We start from the raw sequence: 18681 nt of genomic DNA on the forward strand, positions 1-18681 counted from the left end.
ATCATTCATTTTTTCAATCACTGTATTTGCTAGACCAAGCCTCTGACCTTGCTGTATATTATCCTGCAATAAAATAGTCTTCAGAAAACACTTTATCAAATTTACCATTTGTTCATACTGCTTATTTTGTAAAGGATTGCTGTTTTTATTCAGACACTGTATATACCATTATAAAAGATGTCATCTTGATCACCCAATTCTGAAGAGTCTCATAAATCAGATTTGTCAAGGCCAACATGGTCAACAAAGAAAATCTGACCTTTTACTTTAAGTATTCAGACAAAGTCACTGGTGAAAAACTGTGGTTGTTAAACTAACATATGGCAGCCGGTTTAACTACAATATTTACAAAATAACAGAAAAGAAGCTGGATTGATTTTACACTTTTATTTGAATCAATAACCACTTGGCTTGGTGACAATATACAATGCCAAAGAAATCAAAACAGCATGTAAATGACCATCACAACTGGTAGTAAATTTAAATGCATATTAAAAGAAGCCAATTGAAAATGCTTACATATATGTTTTAATAGACTTACAGGTTACAGGCTTCAATTCTGCTAGAACAATAACTAAAGTACCATAGGAAATTTATGATCAGTTATAATACCAATGCACCTAAGCTAAACTATGAATTGTGGGTATAAAACTGCTAACATGATATCCCATAAAAACACTGGGCAACCACTAAAGTATCTAATCCAACTGAGTGTGTCAAGATGAATGTTGGGGGAAAAATGAAGCAAGAAAGAAAAACGAAGTGCTCAAAAAGAAAAAAAAAAAAGAAAGAAAAAAAAAGCCCACAAACTCACTTTTACAGTTTAAGTGGGATCACTGGCCAGTATTTTGGCTGTTTCTTGTCACAGTTCCTGTCAAAGGTGAGCTGCATGGCTGTTTCCATGCCCTGGATTTTGGCAGCGTCTTCCCCATAAAGTTTCTTCATTTCCGCTACCCGTCTCTCACCAGGTTTTTCTAGAGGTGGTTTTGCACTTCGACCAGATATGGAATGCAGACCATGATCTGCTGGCATGTATGAGCTGTGCTGCTCTGCTTCCAGCTGCTGCTGTTCCTCTGGAGAAGAAAAAAAAAAAAAGAATATTTGTCAAAAGTGTAGAAAACGTTTTGTAAGTTTTCACATTTTATTATTATACAACGCTGAATCACAATGGATTTAATTTGGCTTTTTTTGACACTGATCAACAGATAAAAACACTTTAATGTTAAAGTAAAAACAGGTCTCTGCACAGTGGTCTAAATTAAATACAAAAATGAAATATACAATAATTGATTGCACAAGTATTCAAATCCTTTAATATAACACACCTAAACCATTCAGGTGCAGCCCATTGTTTTAGAAGTCACACAATTAGTTTAATGGAGTTCAACTGTCTGCGGTTTCAATTGATTGTAGTCCAAATGCACATTTTATCTGGGAGGTCCAACTTGTGGTGAGTTAGTAAGACAGGCTAACCTACACAATGAAGACAAAAGAATACTCCAAGCAACTCAGTGAAAAGGTGAATGAAAAGCACAAGTCAGGGGATAGAGACAAGAACATATCCAAGTCAATGAATACCCCTTGGAGTCCAGTTAAATTAATCATTAGGACATGGTAATAGTATGGCCCAGCAATAAATCTGCATATAGCTGGCTGTCCACAAAAACTGAGTGACTGTGTAAGAACATTAGTGAGGGAGGCCACTAAGTGACCTATGAGAACAACGAGAAGTGTGACTTTTAAAAAAACAGGTGGCATCAGTGATGGTTTAAGTGTGTCATATTAAAACAGGTGCATATTTGTGCAATGAGTTAATTTGTATTTTAAATTTGCAATTAATTTAGACCATTTTGTGGAGATGCATTTTTCACTTTGAAATTAAGGAGTATTTTCTGTTGATCAGCATCAAAAAAGCCCAATTAATTTGACTCTGATTCAACACTGTATAAGTCTTTTTCACAGGTACTATGTGCCTTTAAATGTTTTCTTAGTTCTTAGAAGTAGAATAATTTATACTAGACTGTGCATTAATTGTATTTGTTTTTCTGCTTTGAAAGTAAAACATTATTCCCAGTACTAACTATCCATCAATTAAATGTACTCATAGTGTCCAATTCTAAGTCAAATAGGCCACAGACAACACCAACAGTACTGGACAATGAGCACAACCCTATACAGAATTAGTAAACTCGCACAAAATTACATCAGGCCAACTTAACTAACTTGCATTTATTTACTGGAAAAACTGGAATACAAGGAGGTAAGCCCAGATGAGCAAACTCCACACAGACCCAAGATTCAAATCCAGTACTAATAGCTCTGGCATCATACTAAATAATGTAAATTTCAAACATTTCAATGTACAATAACATACATTTCTTTCTCCTTGCTTGGTTGTGTTTTACTGTACAGTATATGGTGGCTCTGTGGCAAGTCTGGTGCTTCACATCTCCAAAGGCTGGGAGTTTAAATTCCAGCCATCACTATCTGTGGAGGTTGTATGTGCTATCCGTGCTCATAGAGGTTTTTCTATAGGTTTGTCTCAGTGATGTTTAGGTTGATTGCAAGTACACTAATGGATGTGCACTACATTATCTGCGCAGAATTTATTTCTACACTGTTATAAAGAATAATTATACTAAGTACTATCATTTTATGTAAAAGTACCAATTCCAAAATGAAAACATTCTACAATGCTTCAAGTACTTCAATGAAGGCCACACAAAGGGTCATGGAAATCTAGAAAAACTACTGAGTCATGCACTGTAGTTGGCCACAAACACCCCAAATGCTTTCAAAATCATTTCACTGAAATATCTAGACGACTTAGCCATAATCCTTTTAAACAATCTTCATGGACCGAATAGTTTTCCATTTTTTATAAACTTTACTAGATTTTCCCTATAGGTCTTGGTCATTCTATTAATGCTTTCATCAGTGCCAAAAATAAAAGTTTTTGAATGTACCTGTTTATTTAAGCAGTTTATATCTGTTCTATTTTATGTTGTTTTCACTTTAATGGCAAACTACCCATCTATCCATTTTCTTATTTTATCTTTCTTAAAGATGACGGTGATGCAAGCACATGCAGCGGCTCAACACTCCTCAAAATGATGCTCCTTAATTAGCTTTTTGTTAGTTTTGTTAGTCTATTTACTAGCGTATGTCACGTATGCTGCATAGGTGAACATGAAATGCAGCTGACACGAATTGATACATATTAGCTTTATGCACAGTAGCTGTGTTTTTGACAAATACCCAGATCACAACATACCGGCAGACCTAGTCAGACCGACGGGGTCTCTGTGGATTACAATTCCAGTTGGAAGGAGATGGAGGTGGTGTAAAATGAGGAAGCAAAGGAGTGGCTGCGAGGCCAGCATACATGGACTAGCAAACAACCCGCATGAACCTCCACTGCCAAGTCTCTTTGTCTCCAATGCAAGGTAGTTCCCAAATAAAAGAGAGGAACTGTAACTTGGTATACTGTACTAATCCCCGAAGGGAAATCCTTTTTTTTGCATAACCCAACTTATTCAGAGTTTTAGGGGCAGAGCAAAGGGTAAGCAATTTGTACAGCTCCCTTGCACCAATTGCAGGTTAAGGGCCTTACTTAAAAGCCCAACGGAGTAGCACTCCTTCTCTCACTGCCGGGTTTTGAACAGGCAATCTTCAAGTTACCAGCCCAGATCCTTTTGCCACAAAGCCACCACTTACCATCCAGGAGAACATCCAGGACTGCTGCATTATGGTCAATACAGAGACATGACTCAAACTGACAACTCCAGATGAGGAAACAACAGAATTCACCACCCAGAAGGAGTGTTCGCAATAGCAGGTGATTTTAATCAGGAGAATTTAAAGGCTGTGCTCCGAAATTCTATCAAAATGTCCACTGTTCCACAAAAGAAATAAACACACTTGACCATGTGTACAGTAACCTTAAGCATAGGGTTTAACACTAGAATTACCAGAGCCTACGAAAAAACTCGTAGATCCGGCCCACCTTAAATCACTTCTTAAATCCGTTCACACCTCTGCGCCAGCGTCTTTTGTCCTCTAAATCTGCTGATAAAAGACAAGCTGCCAGCAGCCGGCTATTGCATCCCACCACCGACTTAGAACGTGCGTGAACTTTTCCCAGCTAATGCCTTGATTGATTATCTGGGAGTGAAGTGGAATTTTGGAGTGGAAATAATAGATCGTTATTTGGAACACATGCATTTCATGTGTGTTCCGTTTCTACAGTAATCTGTGTAAACACATTGTTAAAACAGAAACTTTTTCATATTTTAGTAATAAATGTTACAAAATGTAGTAGGCATAAACTATAGAATGTGTAAAGCCTGAGTTCCAAAGATCAAAAAAACACTTTCACAAAAGCTTCAAGAATGATATAACAGTTTCCGTGGCGTAGCACGCTAAGATTTGCTTCTTAGAGCGCAGCAACTTTGCTCTGCCTCACAGACCTGAGTTCGATTCACCGCTGGGGATAAAGTGTTGCTTTTTTTTTTTCTTTTTAACCTCAAACGGACATAAAATTTATAAATTGGTATGCACTGTCAGTTAATGAGATCGTTATATTTTCATGTGGGATGCTCCTTTTAAAATTTTTTTTAACAATTGAGACTGCAATTAACATGAACAACTGTCCCTATAACTGTTATTTTTAAGATCCATAACACACAGACAGACAGAGCACTGCGTAATAGAGAGACAGACAGGCAGAGATATATAAACAAACAGGGAAGGCACGTGTACTGAAAGAAAAAAAGATCAACATGTGTGTTGCTCCTGTAGCACTGAATGAGCTCACGTGCTGTAACATCACCCTTCCCCCCATCTGACTCTAAGTAACAGCACAAGTACAGACGCAAACGAAGTGCATGTGTGTACTGTATAATATTAACAAAAAGAGCAGCTTATTACTGAAAACGGCAAATATAGGAGTGAGTGGGGATCGAACCGGGACTCTTGATTACACTTGGTTTGTGTCTGTACTTGTGCTGTTACTTAGAGAGTCAGATGGGGGGACTCTCTAAGTGTTATGGATCTTAAAAACAACAGTTATAGGGACAGTTGTTCATGTTAATTGCAGTCTCAATTGTTAAAAACATATTTTAAAAGGAGCATCCCACATGAAAATATAATGATCTCATTAACTGACAGTGCATACCAATTTATAAATTTTATGTCCGTTTGAGGTTAAAAAGAAAAAAAAAAAAAGCAACACTTTATCCCCAGCGGGGAATCGAACTTGGGTCTATGAGGCACGGCAAAGTTGCTGCGCTCTAAGAAGCAAATCTTAGTGCGCTACACCACGGAAACTGTCGTATCATCCTTGAAGCTTTTGTGAAAGTGTTTATTTGATCTTTGGAACTCAGGCTTTACACATTCTATAGTTTATGCCTACTACATTTTGTAACATTTATTACTAAAATATGAAAAAGTTTGTTTTAACAATGTGTTTACACAGATTACTGTAGAAACGGAACACACATGAAATGCGTGTGTTCCAAATAACGATCTATTATTTCCACTCCAAAATTCCACTTCACTCCCAGATAATCAATCAAGGCATTAGCTGGGAAAAGTTCATGCACGTTCTAAGTTGGTGGTGGGATGGAATAGCCGGCTGCTGGCAGCTTGTCTTTTATCAGCACATTTAGAGGACATTGTCTTTTATCAGCACATTTAGAGGACAAAGGATGCTGGCGGAGAGGTGTGAACGGATTTAAGAAGCGATTTAAGGTGGGCCGGATCTACGAGTTTTTTCGTAGGCTCTGGTAATTCTAGTGTTAAAGCATTACCGCTCCCACATCTGGGCCATTCTCACCACATCTCTCTGTTTTCAGCTCCAGTATACGGTCCTCTTATACAATTTATTTTTGTATAGCCCAAAATCACACAAGAAGTGCCGCAATGGGCTTTAACAGGCCCTGCCTCTTGACAGCTCCCCAGCCTTGACTCTCTAAGATGAGGAAAAACTCCCAAAAAAAAAAAAAAAAAAAAAAACCCTTGTAGGGAAAAAAATGGAAGAAACCTTGGGAAAGGCAGGTCAAAAAGAGACCCATTAAAAGGTAGGTTGGGCGTGCAGTGGGTGTCAAAAAGAAGGGGGTCAATACAATACACAGAACAAATCTTCAATACAGTATAATAATAAAGTATAAAAAAGTACGGAGCAGGATTTAACAGTAGATGATATCATATAATATGATTATGGATTTCTTTAGAGTCCTGGAGACCTTAGCCATCAAGCTGCCTCCCCCATTTGGCCATCAACACAGTCAAACCAACTGTAAGAGACATGTAGGTGTGGCCTGAGGGAGCTTCTGAGCAGCTCCAGGACTGCTTCAGTACTGCTGACTGGACATATTTGAAGATGTTAAATATTGATAGAGTATATACACCTCTGCTGTACTGTTTTATATAAAGAGCTGCACAGACAATGTCACTCTAACAAAACAAATCCGTGCTTTCTCCAACAATAAACTGTGGATGACAAGAAATGTACGAATCTTGCTAAAGGCTCACAATAAGGTTTCCACTCTGGTGGCAGTACAGTGCTGCCAGGTTGAAGCTGAAGAAGGGCATTAGAAATGTGAAAGCAGCCTACAAGTGAAAAAATGGGCATTATTTTGACAACTCAGACCCCTGCCATGCATGACAAAGTATATGTCACATCACTAAATAAAACAATAATAGCTACCAGTAGCAGCCGAGCAGCTTAACCACTTCTTTGGACACCATGGGGAGGAGAGACCAGGAACTGTCACAACCACCATTCCAGCTCCAGATACCAAAAGCCAGGTGCACAGTATGCAGTCTGCTGATGTTATACGTACATTCTGGAATCAATGTACAGAAAGTGGCTGGCCCAGGACAGGTTCTCCGAGACTGTGCTGCGGTGTTTGCTGGATGTTTTTATAAATATCTTCAAAGCAATCTCTATTACAGTGCGTGGTCCCTACCTGCTTTAAGACATCCACCATAGTACCAGTTCCAAAGCAGACTGCAGTAACCTGCCCCAATGATTACAGGCCAGTAGCATAAACACCAGTAATCATGAAGTATCTGGTTCTCGAGTACATCAAGGCTGCTCTCCCACCCACTCTAGACCCTCACCAATACACATATAGATCCAATAGGAAATGTGCATATGCTATTTCTGCTGTCCTCCACACTGTACTGCTCCACCTGAAACAGCGAGGAACAGATGCACGGCTGCGGTTTGTGGATTACAGTTCTGCTTTTAATATTGTACCATCTTACCCAGCTGACTGTTTTCCAAGATGTCTGACCTAGGCCTCCTGCATAACATATGCCTGTGGACACAGGACTTTTTAACAAATCGGCCACAGTCTGTCAGGATGGGCCCCCACTTGGTCACACAGCACAAGAGCACTGCAAGGCTGTGTGTTGAGCCCTTTACTTTACTTTCTGTATACATATGACTGCATACCAGTCCATAACACCAATGCCATTATTCAATTTTCAGACAACAACAACAACATTTATATAAACATCTACACGTCTCGATGTCTGTGGAAGACATCCTGCATGATAAAGGACTTGTATCACCGAGCACACAAACTGTTTGAACTTCTCCCCTCAGGGAAGAGATATACAGTCGGACCTCACTAAGTCGACCCTCCTTAAGATCGAAAACCTCCCTATGTTGAATTACTCGTTAGTCCCCGGCCGAATTCCCATAAGACCAATGTATTTTAGATCTCAACTTGAAAACTTTTCGGCTCCCAACCTCCGTTAGTCGAATTTTCTATGGCCTTTGGGTTATTATTCTGAGGCTACATTTCAGAACACGTGGTCCAGAAAACCAAGAAAGGGGATGCAAAATCTTACCTTAATGCATTCCACAAGGGATTAAGTGACTCTCTGAGGGTAGGACGTCTATTTTGAGACCAAAAATGTCTGAAAACTAAAGGAAGTGGCTGGAATAATCCGCGTCCCTTCGGTGCTCCATGAGTCATAACCAACCGGGTGGCGTCTGGAATTTCCAAATTGTCTCAAGAAAGCTGTTTTTAACCAATTTTCCCTTCACCTTTGTCAGTCTCTTGTCGGGAGGAGCCTTGAATAGTGTTCGTGTCTGTGTGCTTCTCCATAGTCTCCCGTACGGTACATGCCCCGAAAATGGCAACTGGTAAGCATAAGCTTAAAACGTTGTCAATCGCGGAAAAAGTTACCATCATCAGAGCCGTCGAAAAGGGCGACAAGAAGAAAGTGGAAATTGCAAAGCAATTCGGCATTCCCACAAGTACGCTCTCCACTTTTCTGAAAGAAAAAGATTTTGAAACTGTACAGTGAGAAGTCATGTGGCCATCAGAACAGGCTGAGGGAATGCGAGTATCCCATCATTGAACAATGCGTTTTGAAGTGGTTTGTGCAAGTGAGGGATAGGAACGTTCCTATTGACGGGACACTTTTGCAAGCAAAAGCAGAAGAATTTGCCAAAGAGTTGGGCCATTCAGAATTTAAAGCCAGCAATGGTTGGCTGGACAAATTCAAGAAAAGACAAGAAATTGTGTTTAATAGGCTATGTGGCAAAACTGCGCAAGTGCCAGAAGAAGATTACAGTCATTGGATATAGAAACTGCCAGAAATTGTTCAAGATTACAGTCCTGATGACGTCTTCAATGCAGACGAAACTGGTTTATTCTTCAAATGCACTCCAGACAAAACAATGACTTTCAAAGGTGAATCTTGCCATGGCGGAAAGAAAAGTAAGGAGTGCGTGACTCTTCTTTTGGGTGCAAACATGAGTGGGTTTAAAAAATTGGCTGCATTGTTGATTGGGAAATCATTGAAACCCAGATGCTTCAAAAATATGAAATCGCTACCTATGCATTACGAGGCCAATAAACAAGCTTGGATGACATCAGAGCTTTTCTCCAAGTGGCTGAAGAAAGTGGATGCAGCGATGGTCCGGAAGAAAAGAAGAATTCTTTTCGACAGTTGCACAGCACATAACCATATCCCTGTCATGAAAGCTGTGATAATCAAGTTTTTGCCGCCGAACACAACATCTAAGCTTCAACCTCTCGACCAGGGCATCATTAACAATTTCAAGTTACGATACCGCAAACTCGGTGTGAGAAAATTGCTGCGGGATATCGAAGATAAATGCCCACTAGGAATTGACCTGCTAGAAGCGATGCGAATGGCCCGGAGAGCTTGGGATGAAGTTCCGGAGGAAACAATCAAGAATTGCTTCAAAAAAAGCAGGTTTTGGACAGCAAACCGTTGAGGATTCAGAGGAGCACTTGGAGGGAATGTCAATGGAAACAAACGACGCACTTGCAAGTCCCGAAGAATGGTCCATGGTTCTGACAGCTACTGGCGCCAATAAGGAAGTGTCCTTTCAAGATTTTCTCGAAGTTGACAGTGCGGTGAATGTTTGTGGAGAACTAACGGACGCTGACATTATTGCTGAGGTGGCAAACGTGGAACAAAAGGAAAATGAGAGTGGGGATGAGGAAGAATACGGCAACAATGTCAATACTCAGCCTGTCCCCAGCCGAAAAGAAGCGAGGCAGGCTATTAACATACTGCGCAGATTCTTGGAATCTACGCTGGATCTTGAGGAAAATGTGTTTCGGTCCATTGACGAGATTGAGGAGATTGTCGAGCGAGATGCATCAGCACATCGACGCCAAACGAAGTTAACAGACTTTTTTCTCTAAAGGTAACCTGTTTCATTGCACTGTTCGATAGTACATACTGTAGATGCATGTACCAGTATGTAGCCTACATGTAACGTATAAAACGACAATATAATAAACGGTTATATAATAATTAAGCCGGAAAAATAATGTCCTTGATTAACCTGCGCCTATTACGCCGTTTTCCCTAACTCGAAAACTCAGTAAGTCGAATTTTTTTTCGGGTCCCTTTGAGTTCAATTTAGCGAGGTCCGACTGTACTGTATGCCTATTAGAGCGCGGACCACAAGACTTATGAACAGTTTCTATGCTCAAGTGATTACTACACTAAATTCTGTAATGAAATTATACACCTCATAGAAATAATTGTGAAATATCATATCATTATTATATATTATTTTTCTTAACTTGTGCAATATTTTTAGAAAACGTTTATTATTTTTTTCATGCATATGCTGACACTGAGTATCGTTTCAGGTAGTGTACCAGAATCTCATTGTATGTGTTAAGCAATGACAATAAAGGAATCTTACCTGTTTGTTATAATTCTGTTTGGCAAAGAACCAGAGCCTATCTAGGCACCATTGAGCACATAGCAAGAACCAACCCTTCATAGGGTGCCAGGGCATGTTAAGGCACACAGCAGCACTAAAAAATAGTGAATTAGGAGTCACCATTTGTGTTTACTTGCATGATTTTTGGGATTTGCAGGAGAAAACTGGAGCATGTGGAAATAAATTCAACTTACATGGGGAGAAATCTTGAAGTGTTTCCATGCAATGAGACAGATGGGGGACTTCTCCTCGAAAGAGGTAAAGCTAAGTGAGAATTTGCTGCCCCATGAGCTATGACATATATTTGACACCTCACCTCATTCAAGAACATAAAACATAATGTTCATAATAATAACCATGTCCATCAGAAATAGCATTTTTGTGGTTGTGTTTGGAGTCATGCAATACAAAGGTTTGTTTGCCCTTTATTTTCAGAAAAAGAACAGTGAATCCCTAATCGCTTTCTATGTGGAACGATTAGCAAATCAAAAGCAATAGTATCCAATTATGTTTTTAGAAAAAAATAACAAATCAAAATGTACATGAAAACAATGAAATGGAAAAAAGAGACATCACAGTATATAAGCAATAGACTTTTATATTCAAACTTATTCTTTCTTCTGGGAGATGTGTAAGTAATAGCAAACTCTTTTCTTCTGCACTCTAATACAAAAAAAAAGCAAAAAACATAAAAGTAAGAAATCCCATGCCCCACTGTTCAGTAACATAGTTCCATTTAATAACACAAGCCTACTATGTCACATGGTAGAGGAACTAGCAACTCTCTGGCAGGCTGCTGTTGTGAGGGTGTAGCTCTGAATCAGAAAAAAATTAAGGTCCTGGGTTTACAGGACATTTACGACATTAGTACTGCCAAAATTTTTTTTTTTTTTTTTTTAATACATTCATCTTGGGTAGTATATAAAATGCTGAAATCATCTTTTTAAAATGGTTAAAATGAAAGAGATACAGACAATTTTTAAAGGAAATGGGTAAAGACAATCATATAAAATAAACAATACATATAATGATTCAAACATACCTCACAATATTTGGAGAAACTGCCTACTATTTATCTAATAAAATTAATTTCTACAAGAACATTGTTTTATATTAAGAAAAAGAAGCATATGCAGCACAATTATTGGCAACCCTTAAGAATACGTTAAACAAAACCATATAAATTTGAATCCTTGGTGAAAAAATCTTTTACTTTTATTGCTCCTGTTATGCAGGAACTATTGTTATCTATGGTCCGAGATATAAATTAGAAGTTGCACACATCCTTTTGTCATTTATCAAAATGGGTAAATCCAAAGAGATTTCAGGTCAGATTAAACTAAAGGTTGTTAATCTGCTCAAATTAGGCAACAGTTATATATCCAAAACAAAAAAAAAAAGCTCTTAAGCTGCATAGTTTGGTTCAATCTGTTTATCTGTTAGATAAATCTTCACATCATCGATGTTGTGTCTAAGATTTCCACGGAAGAGAGTAGAATTTGTGTATTATGGGTTGATGAGTGCAAAATTTTGGTCATGGACATCATGGTGGTGGATCATTGATGCTTTGAGGATGTTTTGATGTTAGTTGCCCAGGAGCTCTTTTGAAAAAGTAGAAAAATTAATTCTGCTACATACCTGAACATTCTGTCTGGCTGTCTTTGCCAGAAGGTTGAAACTCAGCCACAGATGGCCATTTCAACAAAATAAAGACCCCAAACACATATCAAAATCACACAGTACAGGTTATGAGAGGAAAAAAGTTTAGCAATGTACATCTCAGTCTCCAGATATGAAGTCAATTAGTGAAAAAGGTGAAATGTTCTGCATAGATAGTAGTCAGAAGTTCTTTAACAAGGGTTCTTCAGCCTAGTTCAACATTACAGAAAGGGTCAGTGCTGGTATTTTTTCCGGGGGAAGTATCACTAAATATTAAACATGGGAGTTAAAATATTCTGAAACTTACAATTGGTTTTTAAAGACAAAACATTGATAATATACATTAATTAACACATATTCATAAAGGGTATCAATAATTCTACTGTATATTACACTATAGAAATAGGCAAATTTCAAATATTCTAAAGATGAATTCCAACTGCTAAAACAATAATATCCAAAATACTGATAAATAAATAAAATAATTTTAATATAAAGTTAAGCATTTGCAATTCTAATAATAATAATAATTAATAATAAACATATGTAGTTGCAGGAAGCCATGACTACCACTAAAACATTTTAATTTTCATATACATTATTTTACAACTCCTATTACCATATAGTTGAAATATATGATTTACATTCAATGTTGTTATCAAAAACTTTGAAGGATAACAGAAGTGATGTGAATTTCAGCTTTTTGATATCTGAACCATGATGGACTATACTGTGTCTCTGAGAAGGGGCAGTCAAGAGCAGGAAAAGAATTGTCTTGGCATATCATGCTATAAGTGCCTGCTTAATCTGAGTTATCCTCATTCTGCAGTAGTAGTATGTCAGAGTACAGTGACATTCTTATTACATGTCTGAACGATATGCAACACATGGCCACTCTCTGGTGACATTATAAAGAAAAACAAATTATTAGAAAACACTAAACAGCTTACTTGATGTTTATCCTTTTACGCATGTTTTCAATTGTTCAAAATAAAATGATTTTTACAGAAAGAATGCAGTAAATTAGACAATTCATTAACACAAAAATTACCAAAGCTCACGAAAAAACTTGTAAATCTGGCCCACCTTAAATCCATTCGCACGTCTCCATCAGCGTTTTTTGTCTTGTAAATGTGTCGATAAGCCCAAGAAGCAAGCAGTCTACTATCTCATCCTCCCACTGCCACAAAAAAGTGCAAAAATCGCTCTCCCAGCTCAAGTCTGGTTTATCGGGGAGTGAAGTAGTATCTAGAGCTGTATAGGCTAAAAAAATATATTGTTATTTGGAACACATGCATTTCACGTGTGTTCCATGTCGAAAAAGATCTACGTAAGTGTAGGATGACAGAAAATGCAAGAAATGTTGAACACACACCTAAAAGACAAACTTTTCCTATTTTTTAGTACTAACGACAAAATGTAGACATGAAGTGTATGATGTTTGAAGACTGAAGTCCAAATATCAAATAAGCACTTTCTCAAAAGGTACAAATATAACAGAACAAGTATGCTTTAATCCAAGAATATATCCAAAGAAAAAGAAATCGGGTTAGTGGGGGTCATTGTAGTGACTTCTTTGGTAGTACAGCGGTGAGAGCTGCTGACTCCTATTCAAAAGGTCACCGTTTTGAGCCTCCCTGTGTCTCAAAATAAACGTTTGGGTAGTGAGCTGCTCTTATTGTTACGATTATACAATAAAAACATACATTTGATTTGAGTCTGTAACAGCCGGTGTAAATGTATGGTACTTGTAAAGGTTAGCTTTTTAAAAAATTTTTATTCACTTTTATTCTCTCAGTCGCGTTCACGCTCCTCCTGATCTAGCGCTGTTAGTTTTCAAATAAAGACGTGCTATAACAGAGGTGAACTTGGATGAGGATGAGGGTTCTACATTGGAGAAAGAGAACAGAAGCACGCCCCACCCCCCACAAGAAATGTTCACTTACATATAAGAACAACGCAGCTGCACCAGGTGTAAAGGCAAAAGATGGCACCGTTTGGATGCACCCAGAGGTCGGGTGTCATCCTGCCCCACACTTGTCCTCCAACGAAGTGGCACGGCTTACATAACTCGCCAAAATATTGTGCAAAGTCCTGTTTGTGATTATGTTTTGTGATGGTCTTTACATAGGAAACATTTATATGTTACTTATATAAAAGCCAAATCGATTGTTATTTACCTTGATTTATTTACTTATCTTCCTACAGTCTAAAGTCACAAGTAGACTGCAGAGTTTCCTCTGTTTGATCGACAAGGGCATGCTCACAAATTACACGTGTAATGCCATGAAAAATGCCTGTGGACACTTCAGTAAGTGATCAATGGTGCGAGAATGCAGTCAGACTTCTTTTTTGCGCACATACACCGTCAACATCTAAACACTAGCATGGAGGGTCGTTTGCATACTGAAGAGTCTATAGCTGCAGATAGAAGCTGCCGTCGGACTTTTGAAGTCACTGTACTTTATATATAAAAGTCAGATTGAATGTTATTTACCTCGATTTATTTACTTATCTTCCTACAGCGTAAAGTCGCAAGTAAACTGCAGAGCTTCCCGTGTTTGATCGACACGGGTATGCTGACAAAGTACATGTGTACTGAAGCAACTTTAGCGGAATGTGGAAGCTCCCGTCACACCCTACGCAACTTTGTTTGATCTTATTCAGGAAAAGATCCCAGTCGCTCCACAAGAGAAAGACTTTCCAAGACTAAGGTCATAAAGCTTATAAAACCGTTTTTGGACAAAGTCAGACTCATAAACCATAAAGACAGTTGCTTAGAGCTTCCACCAGTTCTACCAGGAGCACTTGGACTGATTGAGTGTGTTTATAGCTCTTGGGATGAAACGGTTTCTGAACTTCGAGGTCCCTACAGGAAAGGCTCTGAAGCATTTGCCGAATAGGAGAAGTTCAAATAGACAGTGTCCATGGCTGAGGCAGCGTGTGCTAGATCCTGTATCTCGATAATTATCTCCGCTCTCAACACAATCTGCCGTAGAGCTTTCCAATCAGCTGCTATAGAGCTGTGATTCCACACTCAGATACAGTGGGTTAAAATACTCTGAATGGTACACAGAGTAATAATGCTAAAGCAACTATGGAATTTGGAATAGTTTGGCCATTCAGTGCATTAATTGTATTGCTACAGGTTGATTACAATCAGATGCCTTAAATAAAAAAAACGACATGTGGTTAATTTCAGTGTATTTGATAAAACCACATTAGGGATGTGAATCTAAAAAATAAACGGAAACCACGCAGAACAGTAGCACTGCTTTGATGCTTGGTGTTGCCAGTTTGCAAAACTGAGCCAAAAACAAGCATACGGAATGGTTTGAGCTGGCATGAAAATGTGTGTGGCTTTATGCCAAGTTTAGTTTGTATACATCGCGATGTGATCATGGAGTCGGGCGCACACACCGTTTATACACAAGGCCCCTGGTGATTCTAAATTGGCCCCGTGTAAGTACAAGTATAGGTGAGTGGGGTGCCAGGATAGGCTCTGGGCCACTTTATGTCCATCAGTTGGATTAGGCAGGTTTAATAATGTTATGCTATTATGTTGCTGTTCATTCTATCTCTTAAGTTCTACACAATTTATGGTTGATGGAGTCATTTTGATGATCACCGTTACAATGCCTGGTACTTAGTTCCAGTCCTGAAAGCCTCTGTCAGGGATCAATTACTACTACTTAAGTGTCTGGACAAACTAATGAAACAGGTTTCATATCAATTTAACAATTTGGACTAAATAGTATCCAATTATGCACAAACAATATGCACACTTTTGATGCAATGAAATGAATATACCAACAACACCCAGCTTACCTGTTCACAATCATTAAATTATCAATTATTCAGTACTATGTTTCTCCTCCTTACTTAAAGCAGCAATTATATCACTGACACAATACACACTTTCTAGTATTTCTTTACCACAACAGAAAGCAAGACATTGTGTATCACGGAAAGCCAGAAAATACAGTTAAAATGTTCCAGTTAACACAACAGAAATTGCCTGATTATGATCCGGGTCACTTCCTTGCGTTCCCATGTAATGTGGCCGGATGTGGTAATGACCTATGCTCTACTAGAAATGAACTCTCCAAATCATTAAGGAAAATAATGAGGCCCTGGCAGTCCTGAGGGGAATATGGTGAAGTTCCGGGAAACTGTGAAAATTAGCAACAATACAACCAACTCATTGTTTCTTCAGAACAATTGTAATAGTTGGATGCTTTTCTTTAACACTATAAAACACTGTCATTGCAGTGAAAGGCTCTGCCACATATGGAGACTATGGAGTCTATCCTGTTTTACAATGTCACAAATGTGTTACATATACAATGCAGCTGGCTGCTGGAATAAAGAAAAAAGGCTGCATACTCAAATGAACTAGTGGAAATAAGGAAAATGTGTCCCAGCTGTAGTCAATGTGACTGCAAAATAATTCCTGTCACATCTGGGGCTTGTTTTTTTATGAGACAAGAGAAAACTACTTCTAGCACGCTAATCGGAAGAATACAGACACCCTCATTTTGCCGGAGAACAATATACTAAACAGCAACTAGACAGGCCTTGTGACTGACCCTTGTTTATTCAGAGACACATCCAACATACTAATAGGCCCCATAGAAATCCCAAGCTGAAAGCACAGGGTGCTGGGTTTATTTATTTATTTTTTTTAAATGGAAAAAAGAAAGAAAAAAAAAAAAAGACTTGATCATTGTAAAGCTAGCTCTTCAGTTTTTGTTAGGATATAATTATGTTTGATCTGTGATTAGTTTACTACAACAGAAATGCAAGCTTTGATTTATTTACAAAAACTGATGCAAGTGTCCTCATCCTAATACATTCTACAAGTTGTTTTCACCAACCAAAATAACATGAATTATCATTTTGCAACAAAGTAATTAATTTATTCTTGTATATTAGATGACAAAAGTAACCAACTGACCTTTCTTGAAAATATATAAAGTTTTTATATAAACAACACAACCCAGATGAAAGAGAATACAATTGCATTTATAAAGTAAAAAAAGTTAAGACTACTTCTGAAGGTAATGAACACAACACAGAGAATAAAAATGAGACGAAGTGAATGCTTTCATAGTTTTACATTTTCCTAAATTGTGACAAAGAGCATTCCTTGTATATAAAGCCTTTCTACATCACAGAACATCCCAAGTAATTTCAAAAGTACAGCCACATTGTACAACTGCTAACATTATTAGGTACATCTCCTCATTAATGCATACCGCTTACTCTTCCAAACTGCCAGTCATGTGCTGCTACTCAGCATATATAGGAATAGTCAAGAGGTTTAGGTGTTTCTCAACAAAACATTAAAATGGGCAAGCCCTTCTGGAATCTACACACTTTACAGTCTGTAGTAACAGAGAACGGCATGATGCAAAAAAGATGTTCACTGAATGGTAGTTCAGTGAGAGAGTGGTCAAACTTGTAAATGCTCTTATCAACAAATACTCAAAATATAGTCTTTACAATGGTGGTGTGCAAAATGGCACCTCTGAATGCCATCAATGTAGATGGCCTCCCACAGACATGCCAACAAATATCCAATCCTAAAACTAATTACACAATTATTTTAACTTACTGCACAATCACCTTATACTTTCTGCTGTTTCATATTTCAGATTTTAACTTAAATAAATTAAATCAGATTAAATTAAACTAGATTAAAGTTAATTTTATTATCTTTTTCATAATTTTATTATTCTACTGTGTTTGCTTTTGTTTTGCACAATCCTGGAGTAGACCAGTTTTTCATTTCGGTGCACGTTATCTATGTGAGTGACAAACAAAACTTTTAAACCTTGAAATGTATTAGGCCCACTTTAGTTCAACAGTAAATGGTAACTCCAAGAAATGTAAAGCTGCTCACCATCTAAACAGCATCCTCTCCAATTTAGTTGGCAGTGTGGCCTGCCTTCTGCTTACTGACATCTATGACTATCTTGTTGGTTCTTTGGACATCATGGGTCAGATTGTAGTCCTGGCACTACTGTGTTGGCTGGTATACATCACCTTTGCAAGCTGTCTCATTGTTCGTGATCAAGCCTATAATGGTGATACAATCAGCATATGTAATGATGGAGTCGTAGTTGTGCCTTAACACATAGTCAGATGGGAACAAGGAGTACAGAAGGGGACTCAGAACACTACCGTGTGGAGCACCTGTGACGGGGGTCATTATTGAGAATGTGACAGTGGCAATGAGTACATGCTGATTTCTGTTGGTTAGAAAGTCCAAAACCCAGTTATAAAGTGGAGCACTAAATCTTTAATTGAGGAGTGTCACTATGGAGCAGCTACAGCCTATACACTAAGGCCGGGTTTCTACTTCACGAGACGCAACGCATGCTGCAGCGGACGCTCCTGCTACGCAAGCGCTGTAGTGTTTATACTTGTGCACGTACTTTGCGTACATCTGGAGAAATCCAACAGGTGGCAGTGCGAGATATTATCACGGTGAGAACAGGTTCGTTTGATTACATCTTACCGCAATATCTCTGAAAAGGATGTTTAATGATTAAATCCATTAGTCCAGGGATTTGTCAATTTCATGTACAAAATTGGGCACGAAAAAGAAATAATTCCTTGACGAGGCATCAGCTCATCACAAGGTGAATACAAGCACTCATATATACTAGCGTCACTTTAGTGTAACCAAATCTGCACATCTTTGGAAGGAAACTGGAGCACACTGAGGAAACCATCAGGAAAACATGTAAACTCCAGGTAGGGAATATCAGCGACGTGACTCC

General features: G+C 38.3%; 1 protein-coding gene across 1 annotated transcript in view; it reads right to left on the minus strand.

Moving 5' to 3' along the window:
* Window positions 1-372: 372 nt before the first annotated feature.
* gemin8 (gem (nuclear organelle) associated protein 8) overlaps window positions 373-18681 on the minus strand; it is a 79442-nt gene continuing 61133 nt past the window's right edge. The window contains exon 4 of the mRNA XM_051926668.1: window positions 373-1073. Within this exon, the coding sequence (XP_051782628.1) occupies window positions 817-1073 (257 nt within the window). The 3' untranslated portion in view covers window positions 373-816. The remainder of the gene's footprint in view (window positions 1074-18681) is intronic.

Source organism: Erpetoichthys calabaricus, chromosome 4, assembly GCF_900747795.2.
Source record: "Erpetoichthys calabaricus chromosome 4, fErpCal1.3, whole genome shotgun sequence".
NCBI lineage: Eukaryota > Metazoa > Chordata > Cladistia > Polypteriformes > Polypteridae > Erpetoichthys > Erpetoichthys calabaricus.